Raw genomic sequence first — 20,052 nt, 5'->3', positions numbered from 1 at the left:
AGGAATGCAGCACGTCGTCAGCCTAAAAACACAAGCAGGGTTTCTTATAAGTAAGGCGCCTTCAGATGGACAGTGAAGATATTCTATTCCCAGTCTAACCACGGAACATCCTCGCATTCTGCTTTTTGTTTCAGTGATTTATTTCAGCAACATTTTCACGTTCACACACACACACACAAACTCGCCTTTTATTCAATTATCAGGAGTTGCATGGAGCCTAATAAATACAAACCATAAACACAAACTAGATTTAGTCATAAATCGTTTACCGAACTATTTCGTGTTCTTGTTCAAATAAAACACATTTCCGATATTATTATTTTTTCCATATAAATCCAGGTCATGAAGATGTAACACATCCAGGGCAGCTCCTGTAAGGATTTTGTCTGATATTTTGTTAACTGTCGGATGATCGAATTTCGGGCTGTAAATGGGATGACCTCTCTCTCTCTCTCTCTCTCTCTCTCCCCCGATCGCTCCCTCTATCTTGACTTAGTGACAGACCTGAAAGTCTTTTGTTGGAACCTTAGCCAATAGAGACTGATTACGACACCGGGCAGCCGTCATATATAAAGGGGGCTTTCTGGACGCACTTGCACGCTTTCAATGACAGATCGTTTACCCGCCGTGGACTTAATTGGAAGCAGATAGGTCGTCCCGAGCCGTCAAAAACAACAACAACCGCAGCAGCAAAAAAGAAAAAGAAAAAGAAAAAGAAAAGTGTGCAGGGACATGCGAGGAAGCGCCGCGGACCGCTTCGACTGAGCCGCCGGCCGCCGGGCCGCTTTATTATGGCTCTTGCGCGCCAGTTCAAGAGCGTTTAAAGGCGACCGAACCTCGAGAAGGTAAGAACACGCCGGGGAAGCTTTCTCGCTTTCTTCCTGCAGAGCGCAAGAATAAAAGGCGAGAGAGAGAGACAGACAGAGAGAGAGAGAGAGAGAGAAAAGTTTCTTCTCCCCACCCGCCGTCGCCATGCCAAGGTACAACTTTCTGCTGTGCCTGATGGTCCTCGTGTCGTCGGGACTGTCCGGGAGCGACGAGCCGAGCCTCTTCCTGCCGCCGGTGGGCGAGATGCCCACGGACGGCGGCCTGTCACTCATCGAGCTGGAGGACGCCGGCGGCCGCGAGTGCTCGGCGTGCGTGTGGCGGGAGCAGAGCAAGGTGCTCCGGCTGGAGACCATCAAGTCGCAGATCCTGAGCAAGCTGCGCCTGAAGCAGGCGCCCAACATCAGCCGGGAGGTGGTGAACCAGCTCCTGCCCAAGGCGCCGCCGCTGCAGCAGCTGCTGGACCACCACGACTTCCAGGGGGACGCCTCTGCCCAGGACGAGTTCACGGAGGCGGACGAGTACCACGCCACCACGGAGTCCGTCATCACGATGGCATCGGAGCGTGAGTAGCGTCGCCCTGATCAGGAGCTCACACACAAACTTGGGTTTTTAGGCAGAACATTTTCACCCACTGTCGGATGAAAACGCCGGCTTTGAGGATGCAGCAGCCAAAGATGTAAAAAAAAAAAGCGTATTGTAGTCATCATAGTAGATAAAAAAAACAAGTAATAACTGTTATTTCCGCAAAATGAGCCCTGTAAGTAAGAGGGCTGATAAAATAGGCTTTAGACTGTGTTTGAACTTGATCATTCAAGATGCATAAAAAAAAACATTGCACTTGGGTGCACGTCAAATAATAATATAACGTTATGAATGTTATAGTGGTTTAAGATGAAGAAAAATACACATTGTGCATTTGATGTCTATTCTGATGACACTTATTGTATTTAAGACAACTTTGGTCATGACTCTTAGAAGGTCTATGACAACCCAAGCAGAAAGGTCTAGTTGCTGAGAGCTTCTCGTAGTTGTTGTTGTTGTTGTTTGTGTTCCGTGGTCTCAGGGCCGGGTCAATTTTGTACGCATAAATCAATAATGATAATGTCGCCTTGCAGATGCCCTGGGCTGAGCCAGTGGCATTATCCCCGATTATCGCATGCATATTGATACCACAACAAGAATTCTCCCCCCTCTCTCTCTCTATTATTATTATTTTCGTTATTATTATAAATTTATATCTACACACACACACACACACACACACACACACATATATATATGTATAAATATGTGTGTGTGTGTGTGTGTATGTATGTGCGTTTGAGCGACGGCGGCGGCAGCTGCTGTGTTCGGGGCCGGTTCTTTATGAACGAGCTCTAACCGGTTCCCCTGCTGTTCAGCGCAGTGAGAAAAAGTGTGTCCAAAAAAGCTGCCATTGTCTACCCCCCCCGCACACCCCGAGCAGCGGTCCCTCACGGCCGCACTTGCCTTTTAAATGCGTGGTTTATAGGCGCAGCCTGTTTTTTTTTTTCCACCGAGGACACAAAGCCCGAGGAACAGTTGGGGTCGAGGGGAGTGTGTGACCTTTCCGCCAAGAATCGCCGGGGTTCAACAACATTTACACACATAATGTATTCCGCACAAGGCCAACGAAAAGCCGAGCAAATAATCCGTTTTCTTTTATACCAAGACTCGAACAAAGATCGGGGTTGTGTTCCCTTAACTAACCTTCTCCAGTGATTGTCACACAGCCCACGTCGTGCCTATTCTGCGCAGCATAATGAACTCCACTGGTTTGACATTTGAGACCAGGGGCTGTGATTCACACAGAAACAGAGCTGTGTTTTTGCCCATCTTTAACAGCTGTGCACTTGTTACATCATATGGGCGGCGGTAACAGGCCCAAGGCCTATTGCCAAATAATGAGCAAGCTGTGAGCAAGTGACAAATAGCTGCTCGAATAACTGTCATGTTGTCAGAATGGGAGCTTTGACCATGGTCGTGCGAGGCCTGTTGAAAGCACATGAACCCAGAAGCTCTGTGATTATTGATATGCAGAAGTGAAGTGGGTGCAGGGTGGCCAGGCAGCGTATGGGACATGTTAAAGGTTATGTAAATGCTGCCTAGCAATGATTCTCCACTGCTGACAGCACAGCTGTGGTAGCGGCGCAGTAACTCTGCATCCATGTGGCGACTTCCTTTTTTTTCTCGCTTTTCTAGACACAGTTTGCACATGGATGTGTTTCTGCTGTGATCAGTGAGCTCGCGTCAGGGGGCGGAACATGACAACAACACCACAAACTTCACAGAGGGTTGGCCTGGCGAATTTCTAGGACGCATATCTTTAGATGCATCATTAAGAGGGTGCAGTGTGACAATGTCAGTGTTTTAATGTGTTTAAATACAAATCCTCAGGAGTGTGACGTTTTGTCGTTTCTACTTGATTAGAGCCCATGAAGCTCAGCAACACCCCCCCTTCCCAAGAACGTACCCATTTTCTCTACTTTGTTTCCACTCTTCCTCACTCTCTCTCTCTCTCTCCTCCCCCACTCCTCTCTGCCTCCATCCATCTCCTCCCCCACTCCTTCCCTCTTTCTCTCCCTGTTTCGCTCACGCTGCGAGAAGGACCGCATCGTTCTCGCCTGTGGCATCGTTATGGATCCCACAGGAGCTGAGGCTGCTGCCTCTCAGTTTCTGAGAAAGATAAAGCAAACTTCAAACAGCATTCCCTTCTCCACTGCATGAAGGCTGCCTCGTATGGTCTCTGATGGAGCTGGGGTGGTGGTGGTGGTGGGGGGGGGGGTTACAGCAGAACACACAAACTGGACCAATGCAAAATGAAAAGTACCCCCCCCCCCTCCCCATCCTTCCTTTTTTTTTTCTTTGCTCCAACTGAATCATTCTCTCAGTGCAGCATTAGCTGCAGTGCGGGTTCAGCGAGTTCATGCTTCCTGATCACTAATTAATGTAAGTTATCTAAGGGGAGGTTCTCCATTTAAAATGCAGCGCTGCAGTTTGCATTGCCGTTCCCATATATTCGGATATCAGCGAGGGAAATAGCTCACTCAGATCTTACATAAGTAGCATTTATTCATCTACTACAGGTCAGCAGTGGCTTACTTATGGACAGAGACGGGAAAAATGTTCCTAACAGTAAGTTTCACGATATGCAAAAAATAGACAACAAAATTGTGATCCCATGAAACCTCACACTGCTGTATCTTTAAACACTTTATTATTATTACTTATTAATATAGACTGCAATTAAACCACCTGCTTATCATCCTAAAATCATAACTTGCAATTACAAGAATTCAGGTTAGTTGAGAGCTGCAGAGCAGGGTTCTCCACAAATGTATGTATGAGCTCCAGTTTAACCGTGTTGTGATGTGAACAGCATGCAGAGTGCATGTGTGTGCATGCATGCATGCATGCATGTGTGTGTCTGTGTGTGTGTGTGAGTTATCATGAGGCCACAGAAAGGTTCTGACCCCTGTGGGCCCTCATTTGTCACCTGTCTGTGTATTTAAAGCAGACCTTCCTCCCTCATCAATGGCCCTCTTTAACAACTCCAAGTGTGTGTATTTGAAAACATTGTCAGTAATTTGTCACCGCCCTGAATGCCCGAACGTCATCTCTGATCGCACTTATTTCAGTAATTGGCCCGTCTTTTTGCAGTTTTACCATGTAAATGTACACCTGCTGTCAACCATCTGTACCTAAGCGAGCATCAAAGTTGTTTTTTTTTAAACACTTTCCAAGGTTTTACTGAACATGTCAGCAATCCCCTGATGTTTAATGGCTAACCGGAAACCAATCCAGATATTTAGTGGCTGTTAGATTCAATAGTTCATTTTAGATATATTTTCTAAATCACAAAAGGATAATATAGGTGTTTAATACTTGATCCACTTCATATTAAGAGGGTATTGCATCAATTCCTATAAGAATGTAGATCCTTCCTTTTCTCTCAATCACACACACACACACACACACACACACACACACACATACACAGAAGAAAAATCCCCCTATTGACAAAAAGGGTCACAGAGTTCACAGCAATGTGATATATTGGACGAGGAGCCAATTAACCTCATCGGGTCTCTTTCTTTGACAGAAAAGGAGAACCGGTAGTAGATTAAACAGCACTGCCTCAAACCCACCCCCACCACCCTTGTGCATACCCAAACCCATCCACCAACCACTCCCACCCAAAAAATACACAAGTCTTTTATAGTGTTGACTCTATAAAAGGGTCATTTCCTGAAGGTGCAGGAACCATAAACCTTAAGAGATAGGGTGCGCACTGAAAGACAGCACTGCTGAAGTCAGACTGTGGCCTGGCCGCAAGACTGCGGGAAGTGAATGACCACGTGAAGTTATATTTATTCTTTCCACCGTAGGCTGCGTTTGTTGGTGACACCTGCATCCTGGCCCTTTTCACTGATTCCGCCTGTTTGAAAAAGCGAAAGTAAGCAAGAGGAAGAGTTCAGAGGAATGTGAGGGAAAAGGTAAACAGTGGTAAAGTCTGTTTGGATGCCAGGCTTTAATGGTTTGTTTTAAAAGAAATAATAATGAACGAAACAGCGGGGCTGTCAATGTTATGGCTAATAAACTTTCAAAGGGCCTAAAGTCCATTAATACCCTGGGCAAAATTTCACCAGGCCTCTCAGGAATCTTACTATCTCCTCCCTCTTTCCTCTCTTCCCACGGCCCTAAGCTGCCTTAACCCCTTCACTGGAGTGATCCTTCTTTTAGATGAACCCTTATAAAGTCCAACAATGGACATAGAAATATTCAGCTGGTTCATCAAAATGGTGACATATCTGCAAAACATCCAGTGCAGCACATTTTTCAAGCACCTATCAGAAACTGCCTGAGCTCTGCTTGAGCTATTTTGAGGCACAATTTGAATCAGTATGTGATTAGAATTTGTGGTCATTTTGACCACAGTTGCATTGCAATTGGATGTATGAAATTGCTAGTCAATGCAAGGGATGCAATGCTGGACTGCATGAAGGCAGATCATATGCAAATTAGCAAATTATTTATTATCTTATTATTCCATTAGTATGCCTGTACAATTAGGCCAGAAGTGGCCAGCAAGAGAAAAAAAAACGGTTCTGAAAGTCAATGTGTTGGAAGCAGGAAAAATGAGCAAAAATCTGAGTAATGCGAGTCAGTGGTTCTCAGTCATTGACCTGGAGGACCCTACCCATCCAATTTGAAACCTTAATCAGGCTCAGGTGGTCTGAGATGGCTGATAATGAATGTTCCAATGGGTTGGAAAGATACCAAGGAACCCTCCTGGAACAGGATTACTAACTTGTTTGGTTCAATCCCACAGAAGAGCTACTAGAGCACAAAATTGATGAAAATCTTAATACTGGCAGGAATACATGATAGAAAAGTGTCAGATCATCCACTGCATCAATGCTTGCTATTTATGGGGCTGAATAAGTATGGAAGAAGTTGGATTGGCAGCTTACTGTACTTAAGGAGTTGTCACTAACCTCTTGATACTAGGCATGACAATACGTCTTTGGGGGTATTGCATGATTCAAGTCCATTGATCAATGAGTCACAATTGTTTCCGCTGCATAATTGAGGCCTAAACCAGGCGTCTCCAAGCCTAGTCATAGAATGTGCTCATTCTGGCTCATTTGTAACTTTTTTTGCTAATTAATACCCAGTTGGAGTCTACACAACTAATGTGTTGGTCTGCCTCAGTCTTTGTGTTGTTGCTTCACTGCATTTATATAACATTTAGAATATGTTATTTCATGGAGTGTACTTTCATTTACAGACATGAAGACAGAGCAGAAGATATTACTAAAGCTAAATATGATGTCAATAATTCACTGTGGTATATGCAGATCATGTGTAGAGGACTCTACATCAAGATTAGTAGAAAGGACAATCATAGAAATGATTTCAGATTGAAGAAAAGTTAAGCCTGGCCCCTTTTAACACCATGGACAGCGCCTTGGGAATAAACAATTGGCTCCAAGATTCACCAAAACATTCAAAATATGATACACAGCTACAAAAGCAAGAACATGAAAATGATGCTGCTAACATAAAATATATCTAATATAAAATATAATATAAAATATTGTGTAGTGGTCAGTATGTACAAGGGTGAAATTCTCACTAAATACATTTTCAGGCAGTTTTCTTTTCTGAGAAAATAATATGCAAATATATAAAAAAATGACCTATAAACTAAAACAACTGATAGCAGCATCTTCATTACTGGTTACTTGGTGAAGACATTGGTAGGCCTTCATGGAATATACTGACTTTCTCACTAATTCTGTTAAGCAACAGATTCTATCACAGTCACAAGCACCTTGACTGATTGCAACACAGTTATTGCTGATATTTGGCATGGAATATTACTGCCATTTTGATTGGAGAACCAATTTGAGATTATGTTTTTTTTTACATGCTAAAGCTATTATTCAATGCTTGACAATTCAAGGCTGCTGGATTACTATTCGAACCCTTTTCTCCATTAGAAGTAAACCATGTATGTTACTGACACACTTTGGTGTCAAAAGTCATTATGAAGGATAAAGGGGTGGTGGTAAGAGCTAATGTGCAAGCACAGTTTCACATACATCTGAATGGATGAGAACTCATGAGAACTCTTCTATGTTAACAGGATCATGGGTAACACCCATGAGAATTACAGAAATTGTTGCTTTAGTTTGTCGCTAGAGACGATGTAGCATTCAGAAACAGTCACCTACTATCACCCCTAGAGGGCAGTAAATTACAAGATGAATGCAAACAGTTAATTTGAAGATTTAACTATATAGTGAGTATTAATTAGCTCCAATGTTGTTGGGGAACATTAACTGGGAAGCATGGGCAGTGGTGGCTAAGCAGTTAAGGAGGCAGACTTGTTATTGGAAGGTCACAGGTTTGAATCCACCAACCGTCAAGTTGCCACTGAGGTCCCCTTGAGCAACGCACTGTCCCCACACATTGTCTTTCCAGGTGCCTTTCATTGCTGCACACTGCTCACAAACGGTGATGGATTAAATGCAGAGGACACATTTCATTGTGTACCCTGAGTGCTGTGTATCACATATGACAAATATTTTTTTTTAAATCAGGCAAACAGAGACTTTTATCATGATAGGACAATTGGTGCAGGAGTATTATGAGGAATGAGGGATCATATTATGTTCACAGGCCACTTTACTGCTTAAGTAAATTCTCATTGACTGTCAAGTTGCCCAGGGCTGTTGAGACCATGATCATTTTTTCCAATAAGGCAGTAAAGACACCTTACCTCAGTGGTAAAGTCCCTATTTTTGACTCACCATTCAAGTGTTGTATATTTTCTGTGTGCACTTACCTGAACAAATAATGAATGTGTAATTGAGTGCCATTCACTCTCAAGAGACTGAAGGATGCTCACGTTTTATAGTTTTTATGGCATGCCACATGATGCCCCATAACGATCTGTACCGTTTATCCCAGACATTTGCATTCCTGGGAATGGATTCTGCACCTTCAGTGTAGGTGTAAACTGTTTGAGAATTTGACAAATGTATACATCAGATAAAAATTACAGTGACCTGTTTATTAAAAAACAAACAAATGAATGTGAACTAGTTCTTTTTTCTCAGTGTGAAATGGCACGTATGTGGTCAGATTACGGCAAGCCTACAGAGACACTGAAGACCCGTAAAAACCAACCGAAAGCACAACACTGAATGATTAAAGCGACCAGGCGCTGCAACATATGTAGCCCACAGCTTTTGCCTGTGAAGATGATCAAAGAAAAAGTTACGGACTCTAATTAGTCACACGCTCTGTTGCACTGCGGCGTCTCACATAGTGCAGAAGCTACAGAACTACAGAACTAAGTACACTTTCTGCTTGTAGTTGTGACAAATGTAGCCGTAATGACTACCATTGGATTTTTTTTGTTTTACGGACCATTTAACAATGTGTTGTGAAGGTATTATGTGTTATGAACACATTACTTGCCTGATTACACTTCGGGGCCATTAAAAATCTCATGTTGGGAGCGAGGAAAGGCTGAGACCGCCGACAATGGATGTGAAATCACATTGGGTCCAGGAGTACATAAAAGGATAAAAAAAGAGCAAGATTTTTCTAATGATATTTGAGTGATTCAAATAAAACATCATTCAGAGTTGATTGTGCATGATGATTCATAATACGACAGCAATGCATGTATCCAGAGAGGTGAAATCAGACACTGGCACCAACTGTTTTGAAGCAGTATGAAATAGTCCCAAATTAGAGTCCAAGTCGTCAACCACCCGAGTTCATGCCTTGAAGTGCTGCCTCAAGTTCTACAACCCTGCCTTTCGCTAATAAAGGAAATAATTGCTACACACCCGAAACTAATTAACCATTGCTGTGGACCCAAGGGATGGAGAGGGTTTTGTGGGACTTTCAGGGGCAGGGTAAAAGAGAGGCCCATAATCCAAGTCACCAAGTTGCCTAGTCAGGGTTCCAATGCACAGGGGAAAAAAATCCATAAATCACAAATAAAAGGTCTTAATCAAAGGAAATGCAGTTCCACATCATTTCCTCCCATTAAGGGGTTGGATATGCGGGAAAACTGATACTGGTGGAAAGAGAGCAGGCAGCTGAGGACTATGGCCATGAAAATTTAATAAGGACCTAAAGTGTTCTGAGAATGGCTTCATATCGAGGCTGTGTGGTTATGCTGATTCCCTACCCCCACACCCACCACCACCTCCCTTTGGTATAGCATTCAATGTGCAGCAACACTACCAGCTCAGGATGTGAAGTTCATTAAGCATACACGTTTGCACTATTTTTCAAAAGCACTTTGGGACATTGGCAAAGTTCAGTGGCTGTTAATGAACAGAGCAGTGCTGAAAATCTTCAATGGTTTGGAGTACCTTGATAAATGCTGAGATAGTCTTAATGAATAGACTACTGTTGCACTGTGGGAAAGATGCATTCAGAATGCTTAGTCACGCTTTTTTTTGCACCAAAATCTGCAAGGCTGCATTCTGGCAGAAGAATGAATCAGGAAATATATACATAAATGTGAGAAGAGGAATAACAGGGAGAGAGTGGCAGGCCAACGATGAGAGAAAGAAGGACACAGATTCAGAGAGCGCAAAGGTCAGGAGATGGAACCTCACTCATTGTCAGTCATCTCATTTTCAATTCTCCCGAAGCGCATAAACACCTAATGACAGCAAACATGAATATAAATTAATATTTCATGAATTATGTATGTCAGCAACTGACTCAGACTCCCATTAATGCAATGGTCCATGAGGCGCGCGATGTGCCATGTGTGATGCTCTGATGAATAGGGCCAAGTAACCCCCCCCCCACTGAAAACTTTGAATACATTCAAGATGAAACTGCATATAGCGATGTGCAGAAGCAGCATATGTGACGCACACAGTAGAATAATTAGAATGCCTTTGAACTTCAATATATGAAAAAAAAACAGTTATGACTTGGATAGAAGATGGCTGACTATTAATTTTGATTAAAATATTGACTCAGAAGGCAAGGTGTTTCCTTTGCTTTATTCCTCAACCTGGTTATGTGGCGTACAAGCATTCTGCTGATCTGGTCTTGTTTTCTCCCTATTTCATGTTGGGTCCCCAAGAAGTGTCCGCTTCCAGATATTGCTGGAAGCCACTTGTCTTCTGAGCAGTCATCAGCATGAAGTCCTTAGTGCCTCTGCAGGACATACGTGAACTGTGTGGGTGTGTGTGTGTGTATCCTACGCATGGTGTGTTTGTGGCCATCCTCGTAAATGCATCCATATCTGTTGTGTGTATGCATGACACACGCCTTCTGTTTGAATACCGGGTTCACCGGGTTTGAGGGAGAGTGGTGAATTTAGGTGTGTGTAGGAGTGTAAATCGGGGGAGTTTTTGTTGCTGCTAGGGGGTGGGGGGTGCTTCCTCAGTGAGCCCCTAATAGGAGTCTTGTGCCCGGCACTCTCCCAGGGGAGGGTCCTGAATGAGGCCCCTAACTTCACATTCGCGCCCCCTCCTCTGCTCTGTCCACAGCCCTCCCCCACTCCCCTGCTCTGCCCCCTGGGACCAGAGGGGAAACAAAGCGGGAGAGGGGCGCCTGGCCCAAGCTGGTGGAGGGGGGCACTATGTGGCCCCCTGTCTTATTAGAGGGGTCGTGAACGTGTCACAATGATTAATTTGCAGAGGTGCTCAGGGATACCCCAGAGTCACATTCATCCAGGCATGGCACTCCCAAACATACACCTCCCTCAAAATGGCACATTTGCATTTCCCATTAAGAAAGGAAAATATAGATATATATGCAAATAGAATTCCCCCCTTTTTGGCAAAGGATTTACACCTATTATGCCGTTATTTTTTTGGACATTAACAACAGATGACTGTTTTTGTGCATGCGGGTGGGTTCTTTGTTTTTTTTTTGCTTGTTATTTTGCATTTCGAAAAATAAAGCCATCATTAACTGCCTAGTATAGGAACACAAAATGCACACACAAAACATGAAAACTGCGTCATGTAGCAGGAACGGCTCTTGTACTCAGTGGAAAGATAGAAATGTCACATTTCATCAGCATAAAAAATTACATTTCATGGAAGGAACATTCTTTTTTCTTTGCCTTTGCCAAGGTTGTTAAGCAGCAATATTTTTCTATTCACTTCACTGTCACCCATATTGTCTGTGTGCTCAGTTCAGAGGTGTTGTCCAAGGGGTTAGCTCGAAAAAGTGAAGCTTGTTTGACAGAGGGCAGAGCACATACAACACACTCCCTGCAGTCTGTCTATTTAGGTTATACACACACACACACACACACACACACACACACACAGAAAGCAATGGTCAGGGGGCAAGTTAGAGAACCGTATGACATTATCTTCTAGAACAGAAGGCTGATGGACACTCGGCTGTCTTTAGAGAAGGTCGTTTCATACCACATTGGAGGTTGACAACTCAGAACTCTGCCAGTAGTGAGATGTTTTACCTGAATGACAAGTCTAATATTCACTTTCACAAATATATTTGTATTTTTACAATTTAGCTCCACTGTTTGTTTCTATGACTATTTATTTGTATATTGAACATTTTATATTTTACAGTCGACATGTTGTTTATGCTTTTTTTTTTGTACTGTCCACTTTCTGCTGTGATAATGTAAATTTCTCACTTATGGGACTAATTAAGGATTATCTTATATTATCTTATTCCAGACCATTATATATTTGACTAGTTACATAATGAACTGACACATTTTTAAAAGGAACATTACTAATGAGATGAGAATCAGAACAATGACCCATGACATTTTAGGCATTTAGCAAGCATGATTATCCAGAGCGACTTACATTCAGTTGTTCAGGGACACAATGGAAGCAAGTGGGATTTGAACCTGTGACTTTGTGGTCTTCTTGTTCATAGGCGAGATTGTAACCCATAGGCTACAACCACCCCTATGAGGGCAATCTCTATTGGTGCACAGTTGATGCACCTGCTGATTCTCACTGTCTGATTCTTGATTCTTACATGCAGTGTTTAGTAGAACAGGCCTGACTGACTATAAGTACAGGAAAGTGCTTGTAATGTTTTATAACCACTCATATTGAAATAGTTGACACAGACGCAAACGTGAGACTGGGAGATGTGGGAGTTATTTGTGGAGCACGGGAGGACTGTGGTTTCAGCAAGTGTCACTGCAACAGGAGAGGGAGCTCTGAGATAATACCCATGGGAAAATTTGGCAATGGGAGATCAAGAAACAGTAATCAAGAACATGGTCCTGTGAAAACGTGAACAAAAAATATAATATGTCCTGTAAATGAATGTATTATTTATAACATATTACTATCACATATGCTTTATTGAATTAATATGTATGCTGCTTTGGCAAATGTTGTTCATCAGTTTTTCACTTAGCATTAGAACAGCTCAGAGTAATGAAACACCAGTCAGTATGACCAAAACTAAAACTAAGTGGCCAAATACCATTATATAGTGCGCATGACCAAAGAAATTCAAAATGATATGAAAAAAGATTGCAGAGACACTGCAGAATTGCTCCTCACTCGGTGCAAGCGAGCGAACACAACACCGCCGCCCACATTAATTGCTGTGACCTCAGCAACCCACAGAGAGGAACATTGCCATATTGTCTTTGCAGCGTGAGACACTGTGTAATTTACACTCACTAATGACTGAAGCAAGGTTGAAGAACATCGCTTATTACACGATTGGCCCACTTTCAACTTTCCAGAGAAGTCGGATAATGGGTAATATTCTATGTTTACCTCATTGAATTCATTTCCCCTTTTGCATGGCTGTTAATTTGATTACAACCCCCGGGAAGCAATGGTGGGTCTCCAAAAAAACGCCTGCTCTGTTTTCTACCGGTCAGTCGAAGCCAGCCTGTAAACAAGTTGCCATTGGCTGCTGGGAAATCAAATGAAAACAAAAACAATGTGGAACAGCACACAGCTCCGCTGATCCACTGATTCCTGTGAAAAGACGGTTGTGAAGAATAACCTATATTACCTCTGCCGTAGGGCTGACCTTGACATTCAAACTCAATTTGCCTATTAGGATTGACACCCCAGCACTCTCAGGGATGTAAAAGGCTGACTGGTTTGACCCCTGACCCCATTTCTTAACTAGGCCTAGGTGCCAAAATGACCTTTTGACCCAGGAAGCCATTTTCAGGTTGCCTAAGCAACCTCAGATTTAGCATTGATTGACACCTCTGCTTAGTTTATGTCAAGCATGACAGGCAGTTCTGAACAGTACAAGCAAAAATTTACCTTCATGTCAAATTTAAAACAAAATGAAAAATTGCACCATATTACAGTTATTTAAATTTATAGAATTAAATATTAACCATCATGAAATAACATTAAAATTTCATCGTTTTTTGCCAATGAACACTGCAAGTTCAGGGTCTCATGCTTTGGTAAACCTGTTATTAATTGTAATGTTGAGATTAAAGACCCTTTATTCCCCATTGTACTTTGAATCTCTCTTATGCTGTTTTCTTTTCCATTTTTTTACTACAGCTGAGCCGTTGGTGCAGGTTGACGGGAAGCCAAGTTGTTGTTTTTTCAAGTTCAGTCCCAAGCTGATGTTCACCAAGGTGCTGAAGGCCCAGCTGTGGGTGTACCTGCGACCGCTGCAGCAGACCTCCACTGTCTACCTGCAGATCCTCAGGCTCAAGCCGGTCACAGAGCAGGGTAGCCGGCACATCCGCATCCGCTCCCTCAAGATCGATCTGAATTCGCGCTCCGGCCACTGGCAGAGCATCGACTTCAAGCACGTGCTACAGAACTGGTTCAAGCAGCCGCATACGAACTGGGGCATTGATATCAACGCGTTCGATGAGAGTGGGAATGACTTGGCTGTCACTTCACTCGGGCCTGGGGAGGAGGGACTGGTAAGGACCCATAGACCTAGTAAACCTTCTTCAAGGTAGTTAAGAGAGACCATTGATTAAAACACATTACTCCCCATCTCACAACTGAAACTCAAAGGTTATTATCAACAATGACAGCTCCCCAAAGATCTACATATTGACTACAAGAAAATACAAATTACCTTAAAATATGTTGTCAAAAATGCATTTATATTTTTTGTCAAAAATGCATATGCTTTTAAAAATGGCAAGGAAGATATGTAGTGGTATATGTACTAATGCACATGTAGGTTAACTGTCACCTGAGCTAATTAAGCTCGGGCTGCAGGATGGAGAACTAATGCTCTATTGCGACCTTGTTTAGTTCTTGACAAGTAAACTGGCTAAGACGATTGGTGAAGTAGCCAGGGGCTCCAAATCATTGAAGCCCTCCTGCCAGATTGTTTTCATTGCAACCCTTGCAATATTTTCATTACGTGATCATGTATTGATCTTTGACAAATGCACTCTGGTGATTCTTCCCTCAATATTTGAGAGCTGATCTTCTTGTGGATGCATTGATCATTTTATTCAAGTACAGTAGCATCACGCAAGGATCCAGGGATACTATTGTCATTACCACACCCAACAACCTGGGCAGGCAGGATTTGGCTCTAAAGTCCCCATTCTTGAACACTGCAGCTTGTTATATTTTTCAAAGCTGGGACAGAGGGGAAAAAAAGATCAGAGGCTCTTAAGGCAGAGTACAAAAACAAACTAAAAACAGCAAAGAAAGACTCTTAGTCCCCCCTGGTCCTCTGGGTTTTCCCGTCTTTTTTCCATCCAACAAAGACTGCAGAGCCCAACTGACAGGATTTGACCTCAGTTGCCTTTCAGTTTGTTTCCCCTGCAGGAGAGCTTTAGTGAGCTAGCGCTCAACTCCAGCTGCCTCACCGCAAGATGAGATAAATGCTCTGTGTGTATTTTTAACAAAACACCACAAAAGAACATGCGGACACGCAAGGTACTCAGAGGCCAAGGTGAAAATGACTAAAATGTGAGTTCATAGGCTCTGTGTAGTGCATGAAGGAAAAATATGCCTCCCACCTCCAGACCATTTATTTACGTAGAGTCACTAGTTGAAAATCTGCAGTCGTTTGAAATGTCCAGTGAAGTGGGATTTTAAATCTAAATAAAATATATGTATATACATATACAACTGAGACCACAAAAAGTGGTCCTGGTCAACCCATGACCATGTTAGGATGGTCTGACAAGTCTAAATATTATGAGTATTTAGACTCCACAAAGCTTGATAAAACAATTCAATTAAAAATAAAGAGAACCTAGAACTTACAAATGATAACCCCATGTCAGGGTAAAGATATGAAATTTCAAGATATTTGGTGGCCTGTATAGAACACCTGTTGGCAGATTAGATGCAGTTTTGGGGTATGGAGTAATGAATACATGCCAAAGAGGTGTCGATACTACCATACTTTGTCAATGTTGTCAATGCAAATATACAGGCATCTAAAAACTGTGGACCATTCGTTAATTTGAGCAACAATGACTCAAAAGGGATTTGAGAGGGAAGTTTTCAAGGTCCAAGAAAATTGCATACGTATTTTTGATACACCTTGCCATTTCACCTCTCTTCACCTCAGTGTTGTTTTCCTTTCTCCTCCCCTCCCCAATCTCCCTCTCCCCATCATCCCCTGCCCTCTAGCAGCCATTTTTGGAGGTGAAGGTTCTCGAAACGACCAAACGCTCACGACGGAACCTGGGCCTGGACTGCGATGAGCATTCCACTGAGTCTCGCTGCTGCCGCTACCCTCTTACCGTTGACTTCGAGGCTTTCGGCTGGGACTGGATCATTGCACCCAAGCGCTACAAGGCCAACTACTGCTCTGGCCAGTGCGAGTACATGTTCATGCAGAAGTATCCACACACACACCTTGTGCAGCACGCTAACCCCAGAGGCTCAGCTGGACCCTGCTGCACACCGACCAAGATGTCCCCCATCAACATGCTGTACTTCAACGACAAACAGCAGATCATCCACGGGAAGATCCCTGGCATGGTGGTGGACCGCTGTGGCTGCTCTTAGACCAGCCAACGTTCGCAGCGGTGAGGGGAGGAGACCTTTACCTGCACACACGCCAACATGCACGCATTTACATGCCTGCAACCATCCTGACTGAGTGACCGACTAAAGCTTTTCCCAAGGCACCAAAACCATGTACCCTTCACATTCTTGCCACCACCTTGCAGGAATTTCTCCATCCATTTCAAATGCTTTCCACGATTCTTTGAAGAAAAAAAAGGTAGCATGGACACAAGCAAATGGTGACAATGAAACAATAAGAATGACCTGCATTTAACATAATTTCAAGTCAACTGAATAATGGAGTATCACAGGAATTTCACAAAAGGTGTGTTTGGGAACAAGACCTAAGAAGCATGAGAAACAAGAATTTTGGTTTTTGGTTGGTACATTGAAAATGGTATCATAATGGAATTCTGGGGGGGCATGCATTTTACTTCCGATTTCAACTTGAACAGCCTGTGGAGAGGCTTTCGCACACCAGCCAGGACACAATAGAGACACCTGACTGATTTTCCCTGAAGTCCCTGTCCTAATCCACAAAGGTCCAATTCTTTTACAACACAAACCTGATCCTCACCTCCTTGCTATCTGTACAAACTGAATAGGAAAACGTAAAACCGTTCAATTCCGCACCTTTAGAAAATCATCTTCAGAGCCACATAAAATGCTGAAAAGGCCACATACAACCTCCCCCCAAACTATTCTGCTTTCCAGATGTAGCTAGCACCCCAGTGTGACATTCCCAAGAATTCAACCACCCTTTCACAGCCACTTTGATCTTCTTTTACTTGTGATCTTGTAAAAAGACAAAAAGAAACAGGAGAAGAAAGGTTTATTTCACTACCTTTAAAAATGAACAGGAAAAGGGTTTGCCCGTGCTCTTTTTCTTTTTTTCCCTTTCTTTCTTTCACTCATTCTCTCTTTCCTTCTACCATAAGATGCAGTTACAGCTGCTGAGCCTCCCTGGCATCAACTGCCCCAACCCACTCCCAACTGCACTGGGGAAAGGTGCAGAACCAAATCTCATGGGTCTCCTGGACCACAGGATTTCATGTTTCATTCCAAAGTAGGCAAAATCTCTTTCCCGTTTTTAAAGAATCTTGGCCTTTTCGTCGCTGAGTGGTTTCTGCATGCTGTGGTTTCCTCAACAGAAGACCACAAATGCCGATGAAGAGTTCATCTTTTCTAAAACTGAAAAAAGTGCAGTGTCTAATTTTCAAGCCCACTATTGTAACAAATGGATAACAAATGATGCTGCCAAGAACTGGATGCAAAAACACACTAATGTAAGTTAAACCTGGAAGGGTTAATGGGACATCATTAGAGGAATATGTAATTATCAAATTTTATTCTGTGGTCCTTACATGAAATTATAAATGGTTTATGAACAAAATTCCACTGAGAAAGAACCAAAACAGTCTCCTCCAAGAGTTTGTAGTGGTGTCTCCATGCCAGCTGGGATAGAAAGGGAAATCTTGTTTGGTGTGCTGAAAACACGTAGAATCATATTCTGTTTTTGTTTTGTTTTTTTTTGTTATTTCCTGCAGTCATCTATTTATCCATCCAAGTATGGTAAAGTGAATTTGGAACTGGTTAAACAAGAAATGAAACAATGCAAATAAAAAAAGTAGAATAGAAAGCTTGAAATCTGTCTTGTCCCCACCAGATGTCAATGCGAAGATGTTATCCCTTCTAGTAAACGAAAGCACTATGCTGTTGGATAAAGGAAGAGCCTTCTGACATTATATATAAATGATATATGTATATAAATTTAAAAGGGGGTACAAAATCCTTTCTGGGCACTCTACCTTACCAACAATAAATTTTGCACTATGGGAAGTGAATGGCGAGTGGAGTTGTGTTTTTGTCTCTGTTTGTATTTTACCTTATTGAGCACAAGAGCTTGTACATGGATTGTGATAAGTGAGAGGGGGGAAAAGACGAGAAAAAAAAAAAGTCCAAGACCATTAAACTTTCCTTACTGTAAAGCTTTTTTTAATGCTTTCATCTGAAGAAGTGGAGTCCTGTTGCTATCCAACCACCCTCTCAGCACCTGAAGACACCTTATCTAAATGGAATTATAAATATAGCTCACTGCAGGACATTAAAAAAAAAGAAAAAAACTTTCTCCAGATGAACTGATCACTGTCACTTCCCTTCATATGTGTTTTATGTCCATGTGAAATCTGGGCGGTGCACCCAGGTATTGTCAGCCAAAGTGGTGGATGATGTGTTGTGCACAGTATCGAATGTAGAAGAGATTGCTTGCCCCGGTCTTAAGAAACAAATTAAAATGTGACCAGTCACTTCATAGAAACAGTTAAATCTACCTCACCTAAGTCATATAGTAACTGTCACTAAATAAAGGAAAGCCAAGAAATGTAAAATATATAAGAGCCACCCAGTCACCTGGTATAGGTATTGAGGGAGTGGTTACACTGTCCAAAAGCACATAAAGAAAACAGATCTGTTGGTGTCCACAATCATGAGTCTAGCACTGGTTCATGCCATCAGAAAAATTCTCATTTGAAGGTTAAGTGATGTACATAATATGCTTGAAAATATACTTTCATTGATATATTTAATAGAAAAAAAAAAAGAGATCTCAGAGTCAATAAAATCATAACGTTCACATTTTGCATGGTTTTTGAACAGGTTCTCTGCTTCAGAATTTTCTTGTTTTTCCTCCTGACTTTTTTTTTTTTTTACTTCATCTTGTTGTGTAGATGAAATTTCCACCCAACTTTGTAGTTTGATGAGTGTGCATATGAATAATTGTTACATTATTCTTTGATTTCCATGTTTTTTGCTCAGTTCTTTCTTTTTGTACAATAAATCATTTATTTAGCCTATGCTACATGTCCTTGTTTTTGCTGTTGATTGAAAATGTGTTTTCAGCATGCAAAGGTAAATTAGAACCACCAATTTCCAGTCCAGCCAATCAGAACACAGCTTAGTGTCACCACAGAGTTAGCAAAGGTTTATGACAGGAAATGAATTAATTGCTGAGGCTAATTGGAGGAGGAGAGAATTGGGGACTTGATGTGAAAGCTCTAGTGTTGTGTAGTCATTGTTATGATCACGTATGGGGTGCAGCATGACCCAAATAGTGTGTCACCTGATAGGAGGGCCTCTCACAACCTAATTTGTGGAATCACAAATGGGGGACAAATAAGTCTGGAGACACGGTCAGCCGTGAAATAAACAGGGACCACCCAACTAAGAGACGGGAACACTGACGCCAGCGATCTCAAAACCACAACGCTGCCCCAAGACCCACTTAAATCATTATTGTAACAAAGACACTTCTGGAATCTTCCTCTGATCCTCGTTCATGCACACTTTCTTAATAACATTAGTGTTAACTCGTTCCTGCAATAACATTACTGGACCTGTATTCATATTCACTGGCTAAACCCAATACCAAAGAAATAAGCTCGGGACCTATAACTTAAGCACATTTATTTAAAAAGGCCTAACAATGCTCAAAGAGATGCAGTCAGAAGACTTCACCCCTAGTAGTAATCATATTAATAATTTGAGAAGGCTCCTTCTTTAAAGTAGAAAATAGTGAAAGGCTATATAAATGTTCCAGGTAATTCAGGCAAATTTGAAGGCACAATGGTCCCCCCCCACCCAACAGTACACATTCCCTTATTTCACAAAACACATTGAAAGCTCAGCTATCACATGGTGATGGTGGAAAAAAAAATGACTT

At 42.3% G+C, this 20,052-nt stretch overlaps 1 protein-coding gene across 5 annotated transcripts; it reads left to right on the top strand.

The window, feature by feature from the left end:
- The first annotated feature begins 505 nt into the window (after nt 1-505).
- Nucleotides 506-19,187, top strand: gdf11 (growth differentiation factor 11). 5 transcript variants are annotated; one of them, XR_003751368.1, is made up of 4 exons: nt 506-1,390; nt 13,893-14,266; nt 15,954-16,659; nt 17,273-19,187. XR_003751368.1 is itself a non-coding variant. In XM_028997442.1 (4 exons), exons 1-3 carry the CDS (start codon nt 973-975, stop codon nt 16,332-16,334), a joined length of 1,173 nt encoding a protein of 390 aa, XP_028853275.1. In that variant the 5' UTR covers nt 506-972; the 3' UTR covers nt 16,335-16,354; nt 17,273-19,187. The 5 variants fall into 5 exon arrangements, 3 of the variants coding, with proteins under 3 accessions (XP_028853275.1, XP_028853276.1, XP_028853274.1); XR_003751367.1 differs by having other exon boundaries at nt 15,954-17,400; nt 17,486-19,187; XM_028997442.1 differs by having other exon boundaries at nt 15,954-16,354.
- Nucleotides 19,188-20,052: the final 865 nt, after the last annotated feature.

Source organism: Denticeps clupeoides, chromosome 12 (assembly GCF_900700375.1).
Source record: "Denticeps clupeoides chromosome 12, fDenClu1.1, whole genome shotgun sequence".
Taxonomy (NCBI): Eukaryota; Metazoa; Chordata; class Actinopteri; order Clupeiformes; family Denticipitidae; genus Denticeps; species Denticeps clupeoides.
The sequence above is the reverse complement of the archived record's forward strand: the minus strand, read 5'-3'. Positions and strand labels throughout refer to the sequence as shown.

Excerpts from the sequence above, each read along its gene's own strand:
- gdf11 (XM_028997442.1), top strand. The coding sequence starts at position 973 with ATGCCAAGGTACAACTTTCTGCTGTGCCTGATGGTCCTCGTGTCGTCG. Across the intron at positions 1,391-13,892 it reads CATCACGATGGCATCGGAGC|CTGAGCCGTTGGTGCAGGTT; the intron begins GTGAGTAGCGTC and ends TTTTTACTACAG. Across the intron at positions 14,267-15,953 it reads GGCCTGGGGAGGAGGGACTG|CAGCCATTTTTGGAGGTGAA; the intron begins GTAAGGACCCAT and ends CCTGCCCTCTAG.